The sequence below is a fragment of the Culicoides brevitarsis genome, chromosome 1 (genome assembly GCF_036172545.1).
Source record: "Culicoides brevitarsis isolate CSIRO-B50_1 chromosome 1, AGI_CSIRO_Cbre_v1, whole genome shotgun sequence".
NCBI lineage: Eukaryota > Metazoa > Arthropoda > Insecta > Diptera > Ceratopogonidae > Culicoides > Culicoides brevitarsis.
Genome location: NC_087085.1, coordinates 463940 through 481761, shown reverse-complemented (window position 1 = coordinate 481761; position 17822 = coordinate 463940). Strand labels below are relative to the sequence as shown.

Here is a 17822-nt window from a genome sequence, read left to right as displayed (position 1 = left end):
ATTTTTTTAAAAATTTCTTACCAAATCTTCCCGTAAAATCATCAAAAAAGCGATAAGAATTCATGCCGCTGAGTCCCAAATACAAAATTGAAGCGAAAAGTTGATGCAAAAGCCATTTTTTGCCCAATTTCAGAGTTCCATAAATCGCCGCGAATGCAGATCCCACAAAAATTACTCCAAAAAATCCGAAAATCAGTTGGTAACTGAGATAATATTGCCGATCGATGGATTGGAAGATGAAAGCAACGGCAACAATTGCAAACGACAAGCTCCCAATCAAGCTTTGAAGTTGCACTGAAGACAAATTTCGCAGAAATTTACTTGTTTCTGTTAAAATTTTCATGTTGACTCACTTGCAGCTTGGCAAACAATGAAGAATCGTTCAATTTTATTGAAGTAGCGTGTTATCAAAACGTGATAATAACTGATAACATCAATTATTTGTTATACAAGTTGTTAATGTCAATATTTGAGACTTACAAGTTAATGCGTCGTTTAATGAGATGCTGAAAAAAAATGTTTGAAGACCCAAATTTGCCCCAATTCTCACGTTGGTCAAACAAAAAAAATGAAAAACAAACAAAAACCCCATTAAACATGATTTTTTGCATGTTTTTTTGGACCTTTTGTTCCATTTTTTGTTCGAAACTCAACAAAACTCGACAAAAAATTGGCAAATTGAAGCACATGAGAAAGATCCCTGACCACACCAAATAAATTAAAGGTCCAAAAATAAAAATTTATAAAAAAAAATTAATTATCTTAACAATACAGAAAATATATGGAAGGCACTTAAACACGGTAAATGATGTTGTTTGTCTCTCTTTAAGGCAAAAAATTTAAATATTTTTTTAAAAATTATGCGTAGCCAGCGCGACAAAAAACAACAAGATGATTAAGTGCTCCCTTTTATATTTTTTTTGTTTGAGAATTAAATTTTGTCTTCTTTAATTTTTTAAAAGGTTTTGATAGACGAGGTATCTGAGTAAGTTTGTATCTATAAGGGAAGGAAAGGAGAACGTTCTAAATGCTAATGAGGAAAAACTTTAATTGGACATAATGTTAAAAGTAAGATTGTCAATTAAAAATTTTTTCATGGAAAAGGAGATTTTTGTTGGCAGTAACAGGTATTTTTCGTTTCAATTTGTTCATGTTTAATGTTTTTAAAGTTTTTATTTGTGAGAAAATTATTTTTAAATTTTTAACGGAAAATTTTTGAATTGAAATTTTAGAAAATTTTTAATTAATTTTTATTTTAATTAATTATTTAAATAATGAAAAAAAATAAAAGAGTTTTTGAGAAAAAATTACTTTTTTAGACAAAAGGTACCTTAAAAAAAAATTTATGAATATTTTTTCGAAAAACGTCAAAAGCTTAAAAAAAATATTTGAAATTTTGTAAAAAAAAAATTAAATCAAAAAAATTAAATTAAAATAATTATTAAAATATTTTTAAAAAATCTTTTAAAATAATTTTCAAAAATTTTGAACAAAATTTCCCAAATTTAACGTAATATTATTAATTAATTTATCGCAAAAATATCTAAAATGTCTTTTTAAAAATATCTGTTAAAAATAAAAATCATTTTTTCGCTTGTAAAATCTTTAATCATATTTGAATATTTTAGCTTTAAACAGAAAGAAAATAGAAAAAATATCCCTTCAAATGGGTTAATTTCCATCCGCCGACTTCAAACATAAAAATTAATCGAGAATGAAGTCTCTTAACGAACACACAAATTAACTCATATCTTTAACTCTGTTTACTTTGTGCGCACATTTGTTGCACTTTTATCCAAACACCTTCTGGACTTGGAAAGTGTTTCATTCATAAAAAATTAAATTAGCGTACAAAGTTCAGTCGTTCATGTTACGACAACTTCTCCATTGAATTTTTTTTTAAAAGAAGCACCTTCGAGGCATGCACTTTTCACCCTCGTTCGCAAAGATACTTTTTGCAACAAAACTCATGAACTCATGCATATTGCAATGAGTTTTGCTTCCTTTCTCTTCGTCGTTCATTTTTTTTTTTGATGTTTGTTCCATGTGAGTATTTGAATCTTTGATGTTACTTTTTTTGCACTCTGCCAGCTAATATACTTAAAATATGCCTACCGGTGTCGGTTTATTTATGGAAATATAAATAAAAAATGGGCTCAAACCATAAGTGGCAAGGAAGAAAACACTTTTTCTGCTGTCACTGCAAAAAAATTGAACTTTAATGTCTTTCGGTGAACTTTGTCTCGAGATTTCAGATAAACTTTTTTCCTTTTTTTGTTCTTTTTTGCGGTAAATCAGTCGACGGAAGGAAATTTGTGCTTCTGCAAGTAATTGGCTTATCATAAATATTTTCCGCATCACTAACCTACCTTTATGAAGCTTAATTCAATTGTAAAAAGATTGTCTGTGGTTCAGTTTGACCTTTCGCGGAATTTAAAGCGAATTTTTCGAGTAAACAGGAAATAAACAAAATATTTTGCGTCGTTTTTGTCGTAATAATTCATACAAAAATTTGCCTGAAAATATTTTATTTATTTCTATTCGAAAAATTTTTCAAGAAAGCGGGAGAAAAGGGAGCATGACTCACAAATAAATAAACATTAACCTACTTTTTTCGCACATATATGAATGAATAAAAGGTAAAATATTGTTATTTTTCCCTTTCATTGTGTTCACGTGAGTCTTTTTTGTTGCATGAGTTCATATGTGAGACGAAAATTTTGTGACTTCAAAGTAGAAGTTGAATTTTTTTTAAAGCGCTTTTACGATTTTTATTTAAACATTTAATTTTTGAATATTTTTTAAATTTTTAAATTATTTTATTTTTTTCCATAAAAATTAAATAACTAAATTTAAAAAAATAATTAATTTAAATAAATTTAATTAAATAAATAAATTTAAAATAAATATTTAAAAAATATTTTTTTAATCGTTTTTTTTTATTTGAAATAATTTAATTTTTTTGAATACCTATTTAAATTTTTAAATAAATAAATTAAATAAATTTTTAAATATTTTTTAATTTTAATTGATAAAAAAATTTATTATTCAAAATTTTCATAATAATTTTACAACAAAATTTTTAAAAATTATTTTTAAATAAAAAATATTTAAAATTGAACCTCTGATTACAAAAAATTCCTTTTAAAAGAAAAATTTATCAGAAATTATATTTAATTTAATTTAATATTTCTTTTTAAAGTCCTCTAAAGTACTAAAGTGCATGAAAAATAGAATAAAAAAAATAAATTTAAGGAATTTCATATTTTCTTCATTTTGTAGCAGAAACAAAAAAAAAAGAAAAACAATAAATAACAAAAATACCTCACAAAATTTTCTCAGCAAAACAGGAAATTGTCATTTTACTGAAATGAAAATGAAAAATGGCAAAAAAATTTATTTCATCACAGAAAATTTCCGAAAATCACGCAGAAGGTAAGTGACGAAACTTGTCAACGCGAAATCGATTTCTATTCATCGCACCTTCGATTCTCATTCAAATTTGCAGTAAACATGTTTTTACTTCTAACCGAATTTATTGCGCTCTTATCCATCGCCAACATCATATGCTCGATTCGGATTAATTGCCGCCCTTATTTATGGAGATGACCTGAAATTCACGTAAAAAGCGGAGCCTTTATTCAATCGTTGTCGACAATTTAATGTCAAAATGTGTTTTTACATCGCCATATCAATTTTGTGCGACGTATTTATGGGAGACGACAACAATTTATTTTCTATTGGTATTTAATAGGTCGGTCGCTTTTTGCACTATTTTCCCAGCTTTCCACAGAGACACTTGCCTTTTAATATATCGAAGGCAATATATTATTATGTGTTTAAACTATTATTATTATTACGTATGAATCGATGCAGCAAGCTGCTTCCTTGTGGTTGAAAAATGGGAAAATTTTACTAATTTTCGAATTTTGTGAAAAAATTGACACTTTAAAGTATGCAATGAAGCTCACATTTGAAATTTGCGATTTTTCATAATTTTTAACTTAATTTTTTGAATTTTTTTCACTCATAAACCTTCTTTTAGCTTTTTAGAACTATTTTCAAAAAACTTCAAAGTAATTTATAAAATAGATTTTGAGTTATAGCGTTACAAAACTTATTGTTAAGTCAAAAGCTTAAGTTCAGCTTAAGTTAAAGTACTATATAAGAGTAAAATCTAAGTCTCTCGATTAATTTTTATCTTCAGATTTAATTCTTACATGCATAAATTTCATAAGAAATTTTATAAGTTTTGACTTAAAGAATTATGAGACTTAAACTCAAATTTTTTAAACTTGACTTGAATAAAAAATGTAAAATTTTTCGAATTAAATTTATTTTTAAGAAGAATTCATAAAGTTTTAGCTTTTTGATCAAATTTTGGAAAAAATTATAGTTTTTAAAGTAAAAAAAAAGAAAAACTTAAGATTTTTTAATTTGACTTAAGAAAATTTTAAGTTCAACTTAAGAAAAAAGATTACTAATTATTATTTTTTCAATATTTATTTAATTATTAATTAAAATAATTAAAAATTAATAAATAAATTAATTAATTGAAGTTAATTATTTAATAAATTAATTTTTGCAGATTAAATTTTTAAATCTAAAATTTTAAATTTATTTTTTAAAATAATTTTTATTGTAATTTTTTTAAACTTTTTCAAAGGAAAAATTCAGGAATTTTCAAACCACAGAGCATAAGCCAACATACACAAAAGCTTGCCAGAATAAAGTTTTTGCTAATAGAAAATGATCGTCGACACAAAATCTCTCTCTACACGGGATGTGTGTAAGTAAATTTTCCCACCATTAGTATCTCACTATCATATCAATAAAACAAAACACACAAAAGGCTAAATGTGTCGGATGAGCAATATTATTATAGCGGAGCATGCATGTAACGAGCCAATAAATTTAACAATTTTCCAAGCGAATATTTTCCTCGAACGCGAACAAAAATAGGGCAACCATTGTCTGTCTCTGAATTAATTAGCGTTTCTGGATTATGTCACATTTCGCCATTTTTTGCAATTAAACCTGAAACAATAACAATAAACGTTACAGAGATTTACGTTTCTTGACATCCCAGAGAGTCAAAAATAAAGAAAAAACTGTTAAACGACGAAATAAAAAAAAGAGTGAGAATTTGGCACATTTTGCACATATCATTATTATGCTTAATACGTAATGCTCGCATTTTAACAGCACGTTAATTTTATAGTTTTATTGCTTTTCTTGCTTAGACAAGCGTCAAGGAGAGTTCAACAATCGTGTCGAGCTGCGAGTTGTGTGTGTGTTGAATATGATTATTATTTTATAGAAAAAAACGGGAGGAAAATTTATTACACACACGAAATTAGTGGAAAAAATTCAGCAATAATTTATCGGTTTGGCTTCATGAAAGAGAATGAGAACAGAGCAAACAGACACACATGTTCAACAGTCATTTTAGGGCACTTTCATGCGGAATTGTTCGATCTATATATCATCAGGATTTTTTTTTCATATTTTTTTAGAAATTATTTTGCGGAAATGGGAAATAATTAACAAGTCTGTCTGTAAAAAAATAAAAAGTTAAGAGATTTGAAAAGCTAAAAATATTAAAAGCTGAGAAATCTGAAGAACTGAAAGACTTCAAGAACTAAAAACTGAAAGCTGAGAAACTTGAAGAGCTTCAAGAGCAGAAAAAATTGAAAGTTTATTATCTAAAAATGCACTAATGTCCTTTTTTTCTTCCCCATAACTCAAATCAATTTTCTGTATTTTTCGGCAATCCACGTTGATTGAATGGTAATAGAAAAAACTTTTTAATGATATTTGGAGGATGCTTGCGTTAGATATATCGCCGGAACGTGTGTTTAAAATGATAATAATAATGCATCATCATACTTTCAAGGACTCCCTGTTTTTTTTCTTGCTGTATTCGAAATCTGCCATTCAATTGAAAAGTTTTCTTGTTCATCGATAAAATCTGTGAATAGCAACGAAAAAAAACAACATGAAAAAAAAAGTTTAATATTCAGCAGAAATTATTTTTTATTATTTTATGAAAAGAGTTGCAAGACTGGAATTTTCATCACGTTCTCTATCTAGTTTCATATGCGGCATGCTGTGTTGTATGGCCTCACATACTAACTTATTGATTCAATATTAAATCGTCTGAACACTTGAAAATATTATATTAAAAGACTTTGTCCTGCTTCGTACTACAGAAGCTGTTGATGGAAAATATTTTCAATTAATGTACGGGAAAGAGCTTCGTCGTCGTCGTGCATCAAAACAGGCAGAATTTGCTAAATCGGCATTTTAATTCCACTTTACGTGTGTATGCGAACGCAACCCTTGAAGGTAAAATGCCTACTTGAGAGAAAAATACATGAAGAAGACAAGATAAAAGGTAAGAGGAGCCAAGAAGGTATTTAATATGTATGCGATATGTGAGGCAAGTAGCAGTATATTAGATTTAATTTCGTGTGTGCGGTGAGTATGTCGTTACCTTCTTGTGTCGAAGATGAACACAAGTGAACTTCAAAAAAAAAAAAAAGTAAAAAGGAATTTCAGATATTTACACATGCACTTACACTTCCATTTCCATCACGGAGAAAGGAGAAGACGACGGAGCAAGTACATATTTGAAGAATGTAATTGAATAAAGCTTTGGAGATTATTGGCATAAATGGTTTTGATTGAGGCTTACGATGGCATGGCAGCAGGTAAACGAAACTTTATGAAGTGAATTAATTTTTCTAATAGGATTTTGCTTTTAAATTAAAATTTTGCTTCGTGCCTGATGTTATGATTATTGATATGTTGATTGGTTTTTGATCATTCGACGGAATTATTCAAGAAAAATAACTAAATTAAATTATTTTCCGTGAATTTAGATGTTTGTAGACGTTTTTCTCAGAAGATATTGTATTTTCTCATGTGAAATAACAAACGAAGAATATATTTTTGAAGAGAAAAACTTTATTTTGCTCCATCTGTTTTTACTTTTTTTTTTGTTTTTCAAATATTTAAAATGGAATTTTACTAATTTTTAGTTTTGATAATTTAAAGATATTTCTGGTTATTTTTTTAAAATTTGATTAATTATAAATTTATTATAAAAATTAATTTTTCGTTAAAAAAATTAGAAAATTTTTTAAAAAATATTTTTTAATTTTAACAATTTTGGCACTGATTTCTTACAAATAATTAAAAAATAAAATAAAATAAAAATAAATTATTTTTTTTTAATTTTAAAAAATTTATAGAAAAAAGTTAGTTTTAAGTTAAAAGTTATTTTTAAATAATTAAATTACTTATTTTTTTTTTATTTTATAAGTTAAATTAAATTTAATTAATAAAAAAAATAATTAATTAAATTAAATTAAAATAATTTTAAAAAAAAATTAAATTTTTTAAATTTCTGTTTTCAAAAAAATGTTTTTTTGAAAATTAATTAATGTAATTAATTGATTAAAAATTTTAAAAATTCAAAAAAAATTTTCAACTTACATAAAATCTAATATTTTAACGAAAATCCTTGAAATCTTCTTTGCATCCATTTTTCAAATTCCATTATATTTTGTCACCCCATAAAACTCTATTAATTACTTTAAATCAAATCATCATAAAATTAAGTGTTTCTTGTATTGTCTGTCGCTTTTTATTATTTTTTTATTCCTTTCTTTCGTCTCTGTTTTCGCTCTGCTTTTTCATATTCTTGTATTTGTATTTTTATTATGATGAAGCAATTATTTTCCCTTTTTTCCGACATAAATTTATGGGAGTTGCGAGACAGTATTGTGACACATGCAAGAAGAGTGCAAGCAATAAATTCCAAAGTGATTGTCTATCAAACATTTTCCCATTGGATGCGAATGTATCATTTTCATTTTTATTGAAATTGCCATTTTTTATGTGAAAATCGATCAACAACCGTTTCTTTTGCGAGAGATTGTCTTGCTGATGATGTTGGATGAGAAATGGAATAAAATGATATAATCTACTTCGCCAGCTCAATGTCACTCTTCGTTGTTGTCATGGAATGATGTGATAAACAATTAAATTTTAATTGTCTCTTCTGGGTGTTGTCTTTCGTGTTCCGTGTTTTCTTCTAATTTGGCGTCGTCGTCGTTGTCCCGCTTCGATCTGGAATGTCACCTGAGGGAAATTTCAAATTGTTATGTGAGACGACGACGACACCCAAATAGACGATGTTCGAAGGTATTTGCTTAGTTACGCAAATAAATGTCGGACAAAATAATTTACCGCACAGAGTTTTTGGTTTAGTTTCGAGCTGAAATGTAAATTTTGTGTGCAAAAGTTTTATGAGTGACTGCACCGAAGCTATCTTCGAACGAGTCTTCAAAGGAAATTTAACTTATAGATGTCTCCCGTGGGACTAATTCAACATGAAAATAGTTTCGGAGTCATAAACATTGCAATTTGGCAAAAGTGTACAACGCATAAAGCAGGATAAAGGACAACATGATACTCGTTTCTCCTTCTCAGAAGGCAGAGATGGAATTGATATTGAAATATTTCTCATTCACCTTCAATTTTCTTTAATTTTACGGATTTTTTGAAAAATGCCCAATGCACATTTTAATAATTTTGCCCCAAAACACATTTTTAAAGTTTCATCCCAATGCATTTTTTTTGGTTTTGACTTTTTTTTATTCAATATTAAAAATTTTTTGTCCCAATGCAAAATTTTATTTTTTTCCCACTGAATATTGCAAACTTTCATGTTAAGGAATATTTGAGTTGTATCTCAATGCATATTGTTTCATCTAATTATCCCAAAATAAAAAGAAAATGCATCCTAAATCAATTTTTTTAACCAAAAAAGTTTACCCTAATGCATATTTAATTCTTTTTAATTCTTTTTACATCTAATGATCTCAAATTTTATAAGAAAAATAATGCGCAAACAAATTTAAATTTTTTGACCTATTGCTCATTAGAAATTCTGATGCCCAATGCAAAATTAATTATTTTGTCCCAATGCACATTTAAAAATTTTCCAAAAAGCGAAAAAAAATTATTTTATGAACTAACCAACTACGAATAATTCCATCTCTGCCAAACGAAAATTCTCATGCAAGACAATGACGACACGAACGCAACATGTCTGCTCGAGGAAAAACCAGTTGGACACACTTCTGCAATGAAAATAAATGAATATGATAAATCTTGTGTGTGTGTGTTTGTGCGAAAGACCAAAAATTAGTGTGTGCTAGAAATAATTTCATATCCTTCTTCTTCGTCGTGTCGTCGTCATTCGTATAAGTCTTCGCCGCAGGTGATTTATATGAAATTAGATAAAACATGGCCAAAGAGTTTTGCTTTTGACTGCGTCTGTTTATGAAAACTCCAAACGTGAAACATGCACAGAAGAAAAGTCTCTGACGTAAAAGATTGCTTTTGGCCAAACACGATAGTGATTAGCAACGAAGCAACGTACCTGGATCTGACTTAATTTGTTTTAATAAAGTGGATTTTGATTTATGGCAGAAGACTTTTCTGTTAACCATCAACCATAAATTTCTGGTTTTGTCTCGTTTTTTTGTGAAAATGAAAAAAAAAAAATTTTTTTTGAACAAACAAAATTTAGTTGCGACAAAATCAACAAAACAAAGGAAAACGTGAACGAAAAACGGACATGGAGAGACAAAAATAATAACAAACGCAGTGCTTGTTGTGATTTTGAGACGAAAAAAAATAAACTGCAAGCGACTCTTAACAAGCCACGTACGAAAATAATTTTTCTGATTTTTCATTTTTTTTTTTAGAATTTTTTTTTCTTTTTAGAAGAGGACATCAAATGACAACTACAAAATATCGATGACGGCACTTTGATACCGCTGAGTGTGTGTCTTGTGTTTCGCATTTCTCGCCATATGAAACATTTTCAACCAAAACTCGTATTTATTTGTTCTTGTTGTTTGTTTTTGACATCATCGCATGTGACGTTCGATGACTTGTTTTCTTGCTATTTTATTGGCTGTTATTTGTGTCAGTTTTGAGATTTAATGAATTTCAGATGCTTTTGATGCGAAATGCTTTGAAAATCCTTTGAGATTTTGACATTTAATCTGCATCGAAATTGCTCTGAGTTTGGAAAAAGCAATTAATGGAACGAGTCAACTGTTTTGTGGTTATCGATAAATTTTGTAATGTGAGTGAGATGGAAGTTAAGAGCATTTTTCAATTTGGATTTGAGTATTGAGAGAAAATTTCACATTTGAGAGATTAAAAAAGGATATTTTTGAGTAAATATTAATAAATATTTTTAATTTTAAATAATTGAAATCAGAATAAATAAAAAAAAGAATAAAAAATAATTTTCAAAAAAAAAAAAATCAAAATTGATATGATATTCTTAAAATATTTTACAAAAAGTTGAACTTTTTTTTTAAAAAAAATTAATTATTATTAAATTTTTAAAAAATAATTTTAAACAAAAATAATTAAAATTTTAAAATAAAATTTAAATAAATTCAGAATTAAATTTAAAACATTTTTTATTTGTTAAAAAAAAATTGGTTAAAAAATAATTTTTAAAATTTTTTTGAATTATTTTTAATTAATTATATTTAAATTTTAAAATAAAATAATAATTTTTTAAAATTAATTAAATTATTCAATTTAAATATAAATTAAAATACAATTTTAAAACAATTCCTTATTTGAAAATAAAAATAGAGAATTAAATTTAAAAAAAATAATTAGGTAATGAAAAAAATGATAATTAAAAAATTAAATTAAAAAAAAAGAATTTAAAATTAAATTAAGAATAATTTAAAATTTAAAATGAAAAAATGAAAAAAAAAAAATTTTTTTTTGAAAATAAATATTATAAAAAAGTAATTTTTCTTCAATGACGACTTCTTCATATTTTTCCATTAAATATTTTTTCCGATTCAAAAATCGATTTTCATTGTTAAATACCTTAATGAAAAAAACGACAAAAGAAAAAACTTTATGAAAAATAAATAACGACCAAAGCTAAATATGCAATTTTTCCTTTAAATAATATAATTTTTATTGATTCGCGTGCCATTTTAATGCAAAAAAGTCTACAAAAAAAACTTTTCTTTTCATTCTTTTCCTTTCCTGGTCATAAAAATAACTTTATTTCCTTTCAAATTCAAGTTTGAGTTTAAATTTCACTTCGCTGCGATTGTAATCAACGTTCTATTCTACTTCCTTCTTTTTTTCTTCTCAAATAATTGCCTTGAAAAGAAAAGTTTATTTACGAAAGTTTTATTTGCCATGGATACCCTTATTATATTACACTTCAATGGGCAAGCTAAAAATCTCATCGACAAAAAAAATTGGCCACTTTTATAAAAAATCGTCTCCATTTTTTTTTTGTACAATTGACTTCAAATTTCCGCATGTTTTTTTTTGGAAAGTTTTCCGGCGTAGCTCAGGTAAAAAGTCGTTATTAACAATCATTTTACGGTTGATTGATAGAAAAGATTTGCTCTTTTTCTCTCTTCTTCGTCTTCATTTCTTCTCCATATTTTATCGCTTTTATTTATCTTCGGCATTTGGTTATGCTTGAATAGGTGCTTTTAGTCTCTGGTTATGGGTTGACAGAAAATTTCCCTCTTTCTTGCCGGAAATTCATTCAAATTTTATCGATATAGTGAGACGAAAAACGAGCAAAATGAGGGTTTTTTTATTGTATTATTTTTTTATGACTTACCCAGACTCCGCTTTAAAAGTCAAATTTGCGTAAAATTTTCTCGTTCTCTCGTTTCGTGGCTCAAATAAATTTCATTCATGTCAGACCGAGACCTATATCAATGCTAAATACTTTGACACTGCTCTCTGCCAACTGCTTAGCATACTTACACAAATGCTTTTTTTTCGTCTCGTATCGCACGGATTAGTGATTCTGCTAAATTACCTTTTTTATTAAATGTTCGAAGAAAGGGAAAAAAATTTTTTTTTTCGTTTTTGCGAGTAATGGAGAATTAATAGACGAAAAAAATCGATCGTATCGGTATCAGGGACAAGGTTATTTTTATTGTCGAAGAAAAAAAATGAATAATTGCCCGTTTCATCGCTAGTTTCAGTTCCGTGATTGATTTTTCCTCTCAGTGTGTCAATGATCTCGATGAAAACCGGATTAAATCCATGAAAATTACATTTTTTCTGTGCTTCGACAGACCCTTGAGGCAAACAGAGCAAAAAAAACCGATGAATGGACGAGAAATAAATGGTTTCAATTGTGATGTGAACATTTTTTTCTATTGTTTGGCGAGCGAACACAAGCAACTATTACAGATGTAAAGAAAAACAGGAAATCAATCTTTTTACTCAACATTTCGAGCACACACACACAGTTGAATTATTGCTGACTGAATGGCGAAGGATTTTGTGTGAAATGGCTCAAAACGTCTTATGATTTATATAAACACAAAATTTTTTTTGTCACGAATGTCGGAGTTTTGTAACAAAGTAAATCAAGCAAATTGTGGCAAAATTGATACAATGTTTACTTTAAACACATGGAATTTAATGATTTTCGTTCTATCGAAAGGGACTCGGTAAACACAAAATTTAATAATGGAAAAGGATTGGGAAAATATTGAATTGAATTTGCTTGAAAAGATGATAACAAAGGAAGTGCAGGAAAATGCGATTATTATTACCGACAATGCGAAAATGTGCTTACATCATCGTGTTGCAAGAAATTATTTTGTGTAATGATATTTCTGGGTAAATATGAGAAATTTATCGAAAATTGGATTTAAAATTTTAAAAGCTGCACATAAATTCGAAAAATAATTATTTTTAAAAAATTTTAAAAAATATTTATTTTTTTCCAAATAGATTAAATTTAAATTTTTAATATTAAAAAATAAATAAAATAAAAGAAAAAAAATAAAATAATTGAAAAATTTATTAATTTATTTAATTTTTTTTTATTATTAATTTTTATTTTTGAAATTTATTCATAATAATTTTTTTTTAATTTTTTGATTTAAAAAACTGTAAATCGCAATCTAAGTTTTTCTAAAAAAAAATTATAAAATTTGAGAAAATTTTAAAAATTCAAAAAAAATATAAGATTTTCTAAATTAGAAAATAAATAAAATTTGAATAAAAATAAATGAAAAAAAAAATAATTAATTTAAAACTTAAATGAATTATAAATAAATATTTTGTTTTGTATAAAATTTTATAAGATTCTGAAATATTTAAAAAAAAAAATCTTAAATATTTTTTAAAAAATTTAGACACTTTTAAGTTTTTTTTTCATTAATAAATATATTTTATACCTAATTAAAATTATTTTTTTACTAAAAAATTAATAAGAAATCAAACTTTTTTTTTAATAAAAAATAAATAAAATTATTTTTTTTTAAATTAAAAATTAATAAAATTAAATTATAGAAATTACTCAAAGTTCAATAAAAATGCATAAAAAATGATTTTTCAAATTTTCTACTTTAAAATTTTCATTTAAAAACCAATTTTCACTACTTTTCACAGAAAACGACAAAAGCAACTCGTCTTCTTTAATACTCAGAACAGAATAGCAAACTGAGAATAATGAACAAAATTAAGTAATTCAATTGAAAGCCAGTGGAGAGAAATTTAATCATCATCGCTGCTTCGTTTCACAAAAGACGAACAAAAATATTTTAAGCACGTTAATGAATGAGCATAGCATCCAAAAAACAACGCGGAATTTATAGGACAACAATTACGCGCCTTGTTGCAAGTTACTGTCAGTCATTCGGCGAAACATTCAAAAAATGACGAGAATTGTGTGAATTATTCTCGAATGAAAAGCTAAATAGACTAAAATTTTAAAATATATAAATCTGCTTGAGTGTCTGGTTAATTGAGATAACGTTTCGTCGTTAAAAACTCGACAAGAGGACTTTTTAATGCTGGCAAACTTTTTAATTGACTTTTATTATTATGATGTTATTGCGCGCCATACGCACAACGCTAAATATTAATAAAATCGCTGTTAAAATTTTCTGGCAAATAAATTTGTTTTGATTGCTTATTTATTTTAAAAATTTATTTATTAATAATAAAGCATGCGGGAGGGAATTTTGCGAAAAGGGTGTCAAAGTTTCATTAAATATTTAGTTTTTCTAGCTGCCTTTGTTGGAATGTTTCACGCTGAGTTCATCCTATCATCCAACATTTTTTAACGCAATAATTAAATTTCGCATCGTAAATTCCATTAACGAGGAAAAATATTTTGTGTGAAAATTTATTGCCTTCATCTAATTTTTTGGCTCTGTAAGTAAAGGACAAAAAAAAATCAAAATTCAATCACGGTTCACGTGTTGTTGATGGATTTTCCAACACAAAAAATAATTCAAGACAAAGTAAACGGAAGGGACTGGTTAACTTTTTGCGTGTGTAAAAAACGATGGAGATGCGGGTAATTGATATTTAGCTCACTCATGCTTGTAATAAAGGTCCTTTTTATCTCTACCTCGGCAGACAACTTTTTATTTTCAGTACAATCGTAAAGGATTTTGGGACAAAATTTTTGGCACGAGTGATTTACACGTGGCTATCTATAAATTTATATAGGGGAGTTGAAGATTTTGTTCAGACATTATTTTTTTTTTTGTTTTTTAAAGCAAAAATCAACACCCGAAAGTATGCAATTAATTTATTTTTTTTTTAATTAATTTTTATGCCCTTGAGGTATGCAATGAAGCTTACATTACATTTTCTTAATTTTTCACAGATTTTCTAACATTTTCATCAAAATTATTGTTCAGAAACATTCTTATAGCTGATTCTGATACATTAAAGAAATTTTCAGAAAAATCTTAGGAAAATAACTTGAGTTATTGTATGTCAAAATTTGTATGAAATTTTGAAAGTTCAAATGAAGACTCTCAAAAAATAATTTCTTATTCTGTAAATTTTTTTAAACTTTTTTATTTTAAGAACATTTTAACTTTTTTTTTGTAAATTTTAACTAATTTTTTTGATTTTTGTTAAAATAAATCATTTATTATTTTTTTAAAATATTCTGAATATTAATAATTTTCTAAATTTTCTCAAAAAAATTTTTCAATTTTTTTAAAATTGTTTTTTGTATCTATATGATTTTTTAAAATTATTAATAACTATATTATGTGAATTTTAAAAATAATTATTTAATTATTATTAAAATAATTTTTGATTTTGGTTTGAAAGTTTATAAATTAAATCAAAATAAATAAATTATTAATTTTAAAAAATTTTCTACAGTTTTTCAAAAAAATATTAAAATATGAAAAAATTTGTGAAACCTTAAAAATTATCTAAAAATGTTTAATTAATTAATTTTAGCAGAAACTTCTTTACATACTTTCGGGAGTTGACAAGAGTCAAGAAGCAAGAAGAAAAATTTATTTTTGTAGAACGAAGTTAACGTGTACCTTCGAAAAAAATTAAAACAAGTCATTTTGTTAAAAAATATTCATTAAATTCCGTTTAAATTCAATTATAAATATCACACCAGTTGCCAAAAAATATAAAAAATTCTTAAAATCTACTTATATTTCACATGTCATGCATTGCCAAAATAATATTCTCCAACGCGACTCGAGCATCAGTATTTTCCAATTTACTCAAAACTTTCATCGCCGCTTCACAGTATTTTCTTCCTAAATTCCGAGTCATTTCCAATCCAGGCCCCTTTCTTACCTCGCTGTGAACATATTCAAAGTTGATATTATCGACACTTTTGTGTCCCTTTCTAATCTCCTCATACAAACTATGATCATGATCCAAGTGAAAAAGAACCGGGGCACTTACAAGACTAAATTGCATCTTCGCGGGAATTGTTTCTTGTTTAAAAGGCTCCAAATCTATACAAGCTTGCCATGCCAACGCAAGATTTTTTCCAAAGAGATACCCTTGTTTTTGCATATCTTCGTCCAAACCGGCAACCATTAGTGCGCCTTGACATCCTTTTCCAAGCAAACCTCCCGCACTCAAGATATTACGAACTGCCCATTCCTTTTCGGGATTGCCCATGACACCTTTCAAACACATTGGCTTCAAATTGTCGATATCCATGGAATTTGTATCGCTCGTGGCATCTTGCGATTCAGGCGATTTCTTCTTCGGATCCGAGGGCAACGGGATATTTTGATCGTCACGATCGCCAATGAAATTAGATTCAGCTAAATCGCGTCCTGTTGACGAAATTAAGGCATTCAACTCGTGATTTCGTAATTTTGAGAGTTCAACCGAAGCATTTCCGAGTAAATAATCTCCGCTTAAAAGGGCGATTTTGTTTCCGAAAATTGTGTCACTTTCAGAGGACAAATCATTTCCGAAATTCTCCAAAGGTTGCAAATTTATCAAGCCCTGATGCAACAAATGGGACGTTCGAATCATTTCCGTGACTTCGGCGATGACACGTTGCGAATGCAAAACTCCCGCACTTTTGTCCATTTCCATATCGGGAATATTTGGACTGCAACCTGCTGCTTTCGACACGAGCAAAACGATCAATCCCCATGCTTGCATGTTAGTTTTGCCATTGTAGACCAAGTGTTTTGCCGTTTTCGTTAACGGATGATCACTTCCGACAAGTTGACGCAAATGCAGAGCCACGTTAGCAATTTCGTCGCTCAATAGACAACGTAAGCTGAGGAATGACGTTGGATATCTTTTGAAAAAAAATTAATTTAAATTAATTTTAATTTTTTTTGTGAAAAAACACAAAAACCTACCCGACGATTTTTTCGGCGTCACTCACAGCACGATTCCAATCGTGTTTTGGCTCAGATTTTAACGCTAATTTTTCTGCGCAATAATTTCTGTGACTCAAAACGACACTTAACCCAGAAAAGCTCTCGAGATTCTTTCTATATCTTAACCCACTTTTCACACAACGTCTTAAAAAAGCCATTTTAGGTCGAAATTCTTAAAGAAGAAACAAAAAAATAATAAATTATAATGCAGCGACAATAAAACACGATCCGCAACGACTAACGACTGACTTTACAATAAACTAATCTCGTTCTTCTTCGCATCTTGCATTTTTTTTTCGGCAAGCCACAAACAAGTTTCTTTGCAATAATATAAAAAAACTTTCATTTTTAGTTACTTTATTAATAATGCAAAGATTTTTTTCTCCGATGATGGGTACATCTCTTTGTCGTTTATGGTAATTCAACTTATGCTGATCTCCGTTTCGCATGCACTCAACGTGAGAAAAAGACGCGCAGCGAACGCCTGGTTAGACAACATTGCGAATGTTACGAAAAGCTATGGAATGAAGGAATTGCAAAAAAATGTATGAGTTACATAAGACTCGTACTATTCGTGTGTGTTGGCCAAAAGCAATGAGCTTTGAAATAGTATTTATTATTAATGGGACTTGCAACGTTGTATTGTAATTATTTTTTGATTTTTTGTGGGATGTTGATTGTTGTTGGTGTTTAATGAAGCTTTTTTTCTTTGTTTGTGACCTCTTTAAAGGTTGTTAACACATTTCAACGAAAAAAAAATCAGCTGTTTGAAGAAATTTTTGCGATTGTCTGTTTTGATGAATTTATAATTTGTTGACTGAGGAGAGAAAAAAATTGTTTTTGAATAAATATTAGCTAAATTTACTATATTTTATTTAAAAATGTTTCCGCATATCGCGTGCGATATTATATTATGAAAATTTTTTTAATTTTATTTATTTTTTTATTTAAATTTATTTTAAATATTCAAATTTAAATTTTTAAAAATTAATTTTTACAAATATTTAAATTTATTTAATTAAATTTTAAAAAAATATTTAGACAATTAAAGAAGAAATAAAATAAATAAATAAATAATAGTAAAAT

General features: G+C 27.2%; 2 protein-coding genes across 2 annotated transcripts in view; both read right to left on the bottom strand.

The window, feature by feature from the left end:
- Nucleotides 1–12095, bottom strand: part of LOC134827696 (tubulin alpha-1 chain) — a 76626-nt gene extending 64531 nt beyond the window's left edge. Inside the window, exon 1 of the mRNA XM_063840460.1 lies at nt 12084–12095. The gene's annotated coding sequence lies outside the window, so the exon portion shown is untranslated. The remainder of the gene's footprint in view (nt 1–12083) is intronic.
- A 3439-nt stretch (nt 12096–15534) lies between these two features.
- Nucleotides 15535–16894, bottom strand: LOC134828166 (all trans-polyprenyl-diphosphate synthase PDSS2-like). The gene is made up of 2 exons (XM_063841158.1): nt 16716–16894; nt 15535–16651 (listed from the first exon to the last, which is right to left on the bottom strand). Exons 1-2 carry the CDS (start codon nt 16892–16894, stop codon nt 15535–15537), a joined length of 1296 nt encoding a protein of 431 aa, XP_063697228.1.
- Nucleotides 16895–17822: the final 928 nt, after the last annotated feature.

Bases quoted from the DNA above. Each gene is read 5' to 3' on its own strand.
- LOC134828166 (XM_063841158.1), bottom strand. From the start codon at position 16,894: ATGGCTTTTTTAAGACGTTGTGTGAAAAGTGGGTTAAGATATAGAAAG. The intron at 16,652-16,715 runs GTAGGTTTTTGT...TTTTTTCAAAAG, and splicing joins GACGCCGAAAAAATCGTCGG to ATATCCAACGTCATTCCTCA.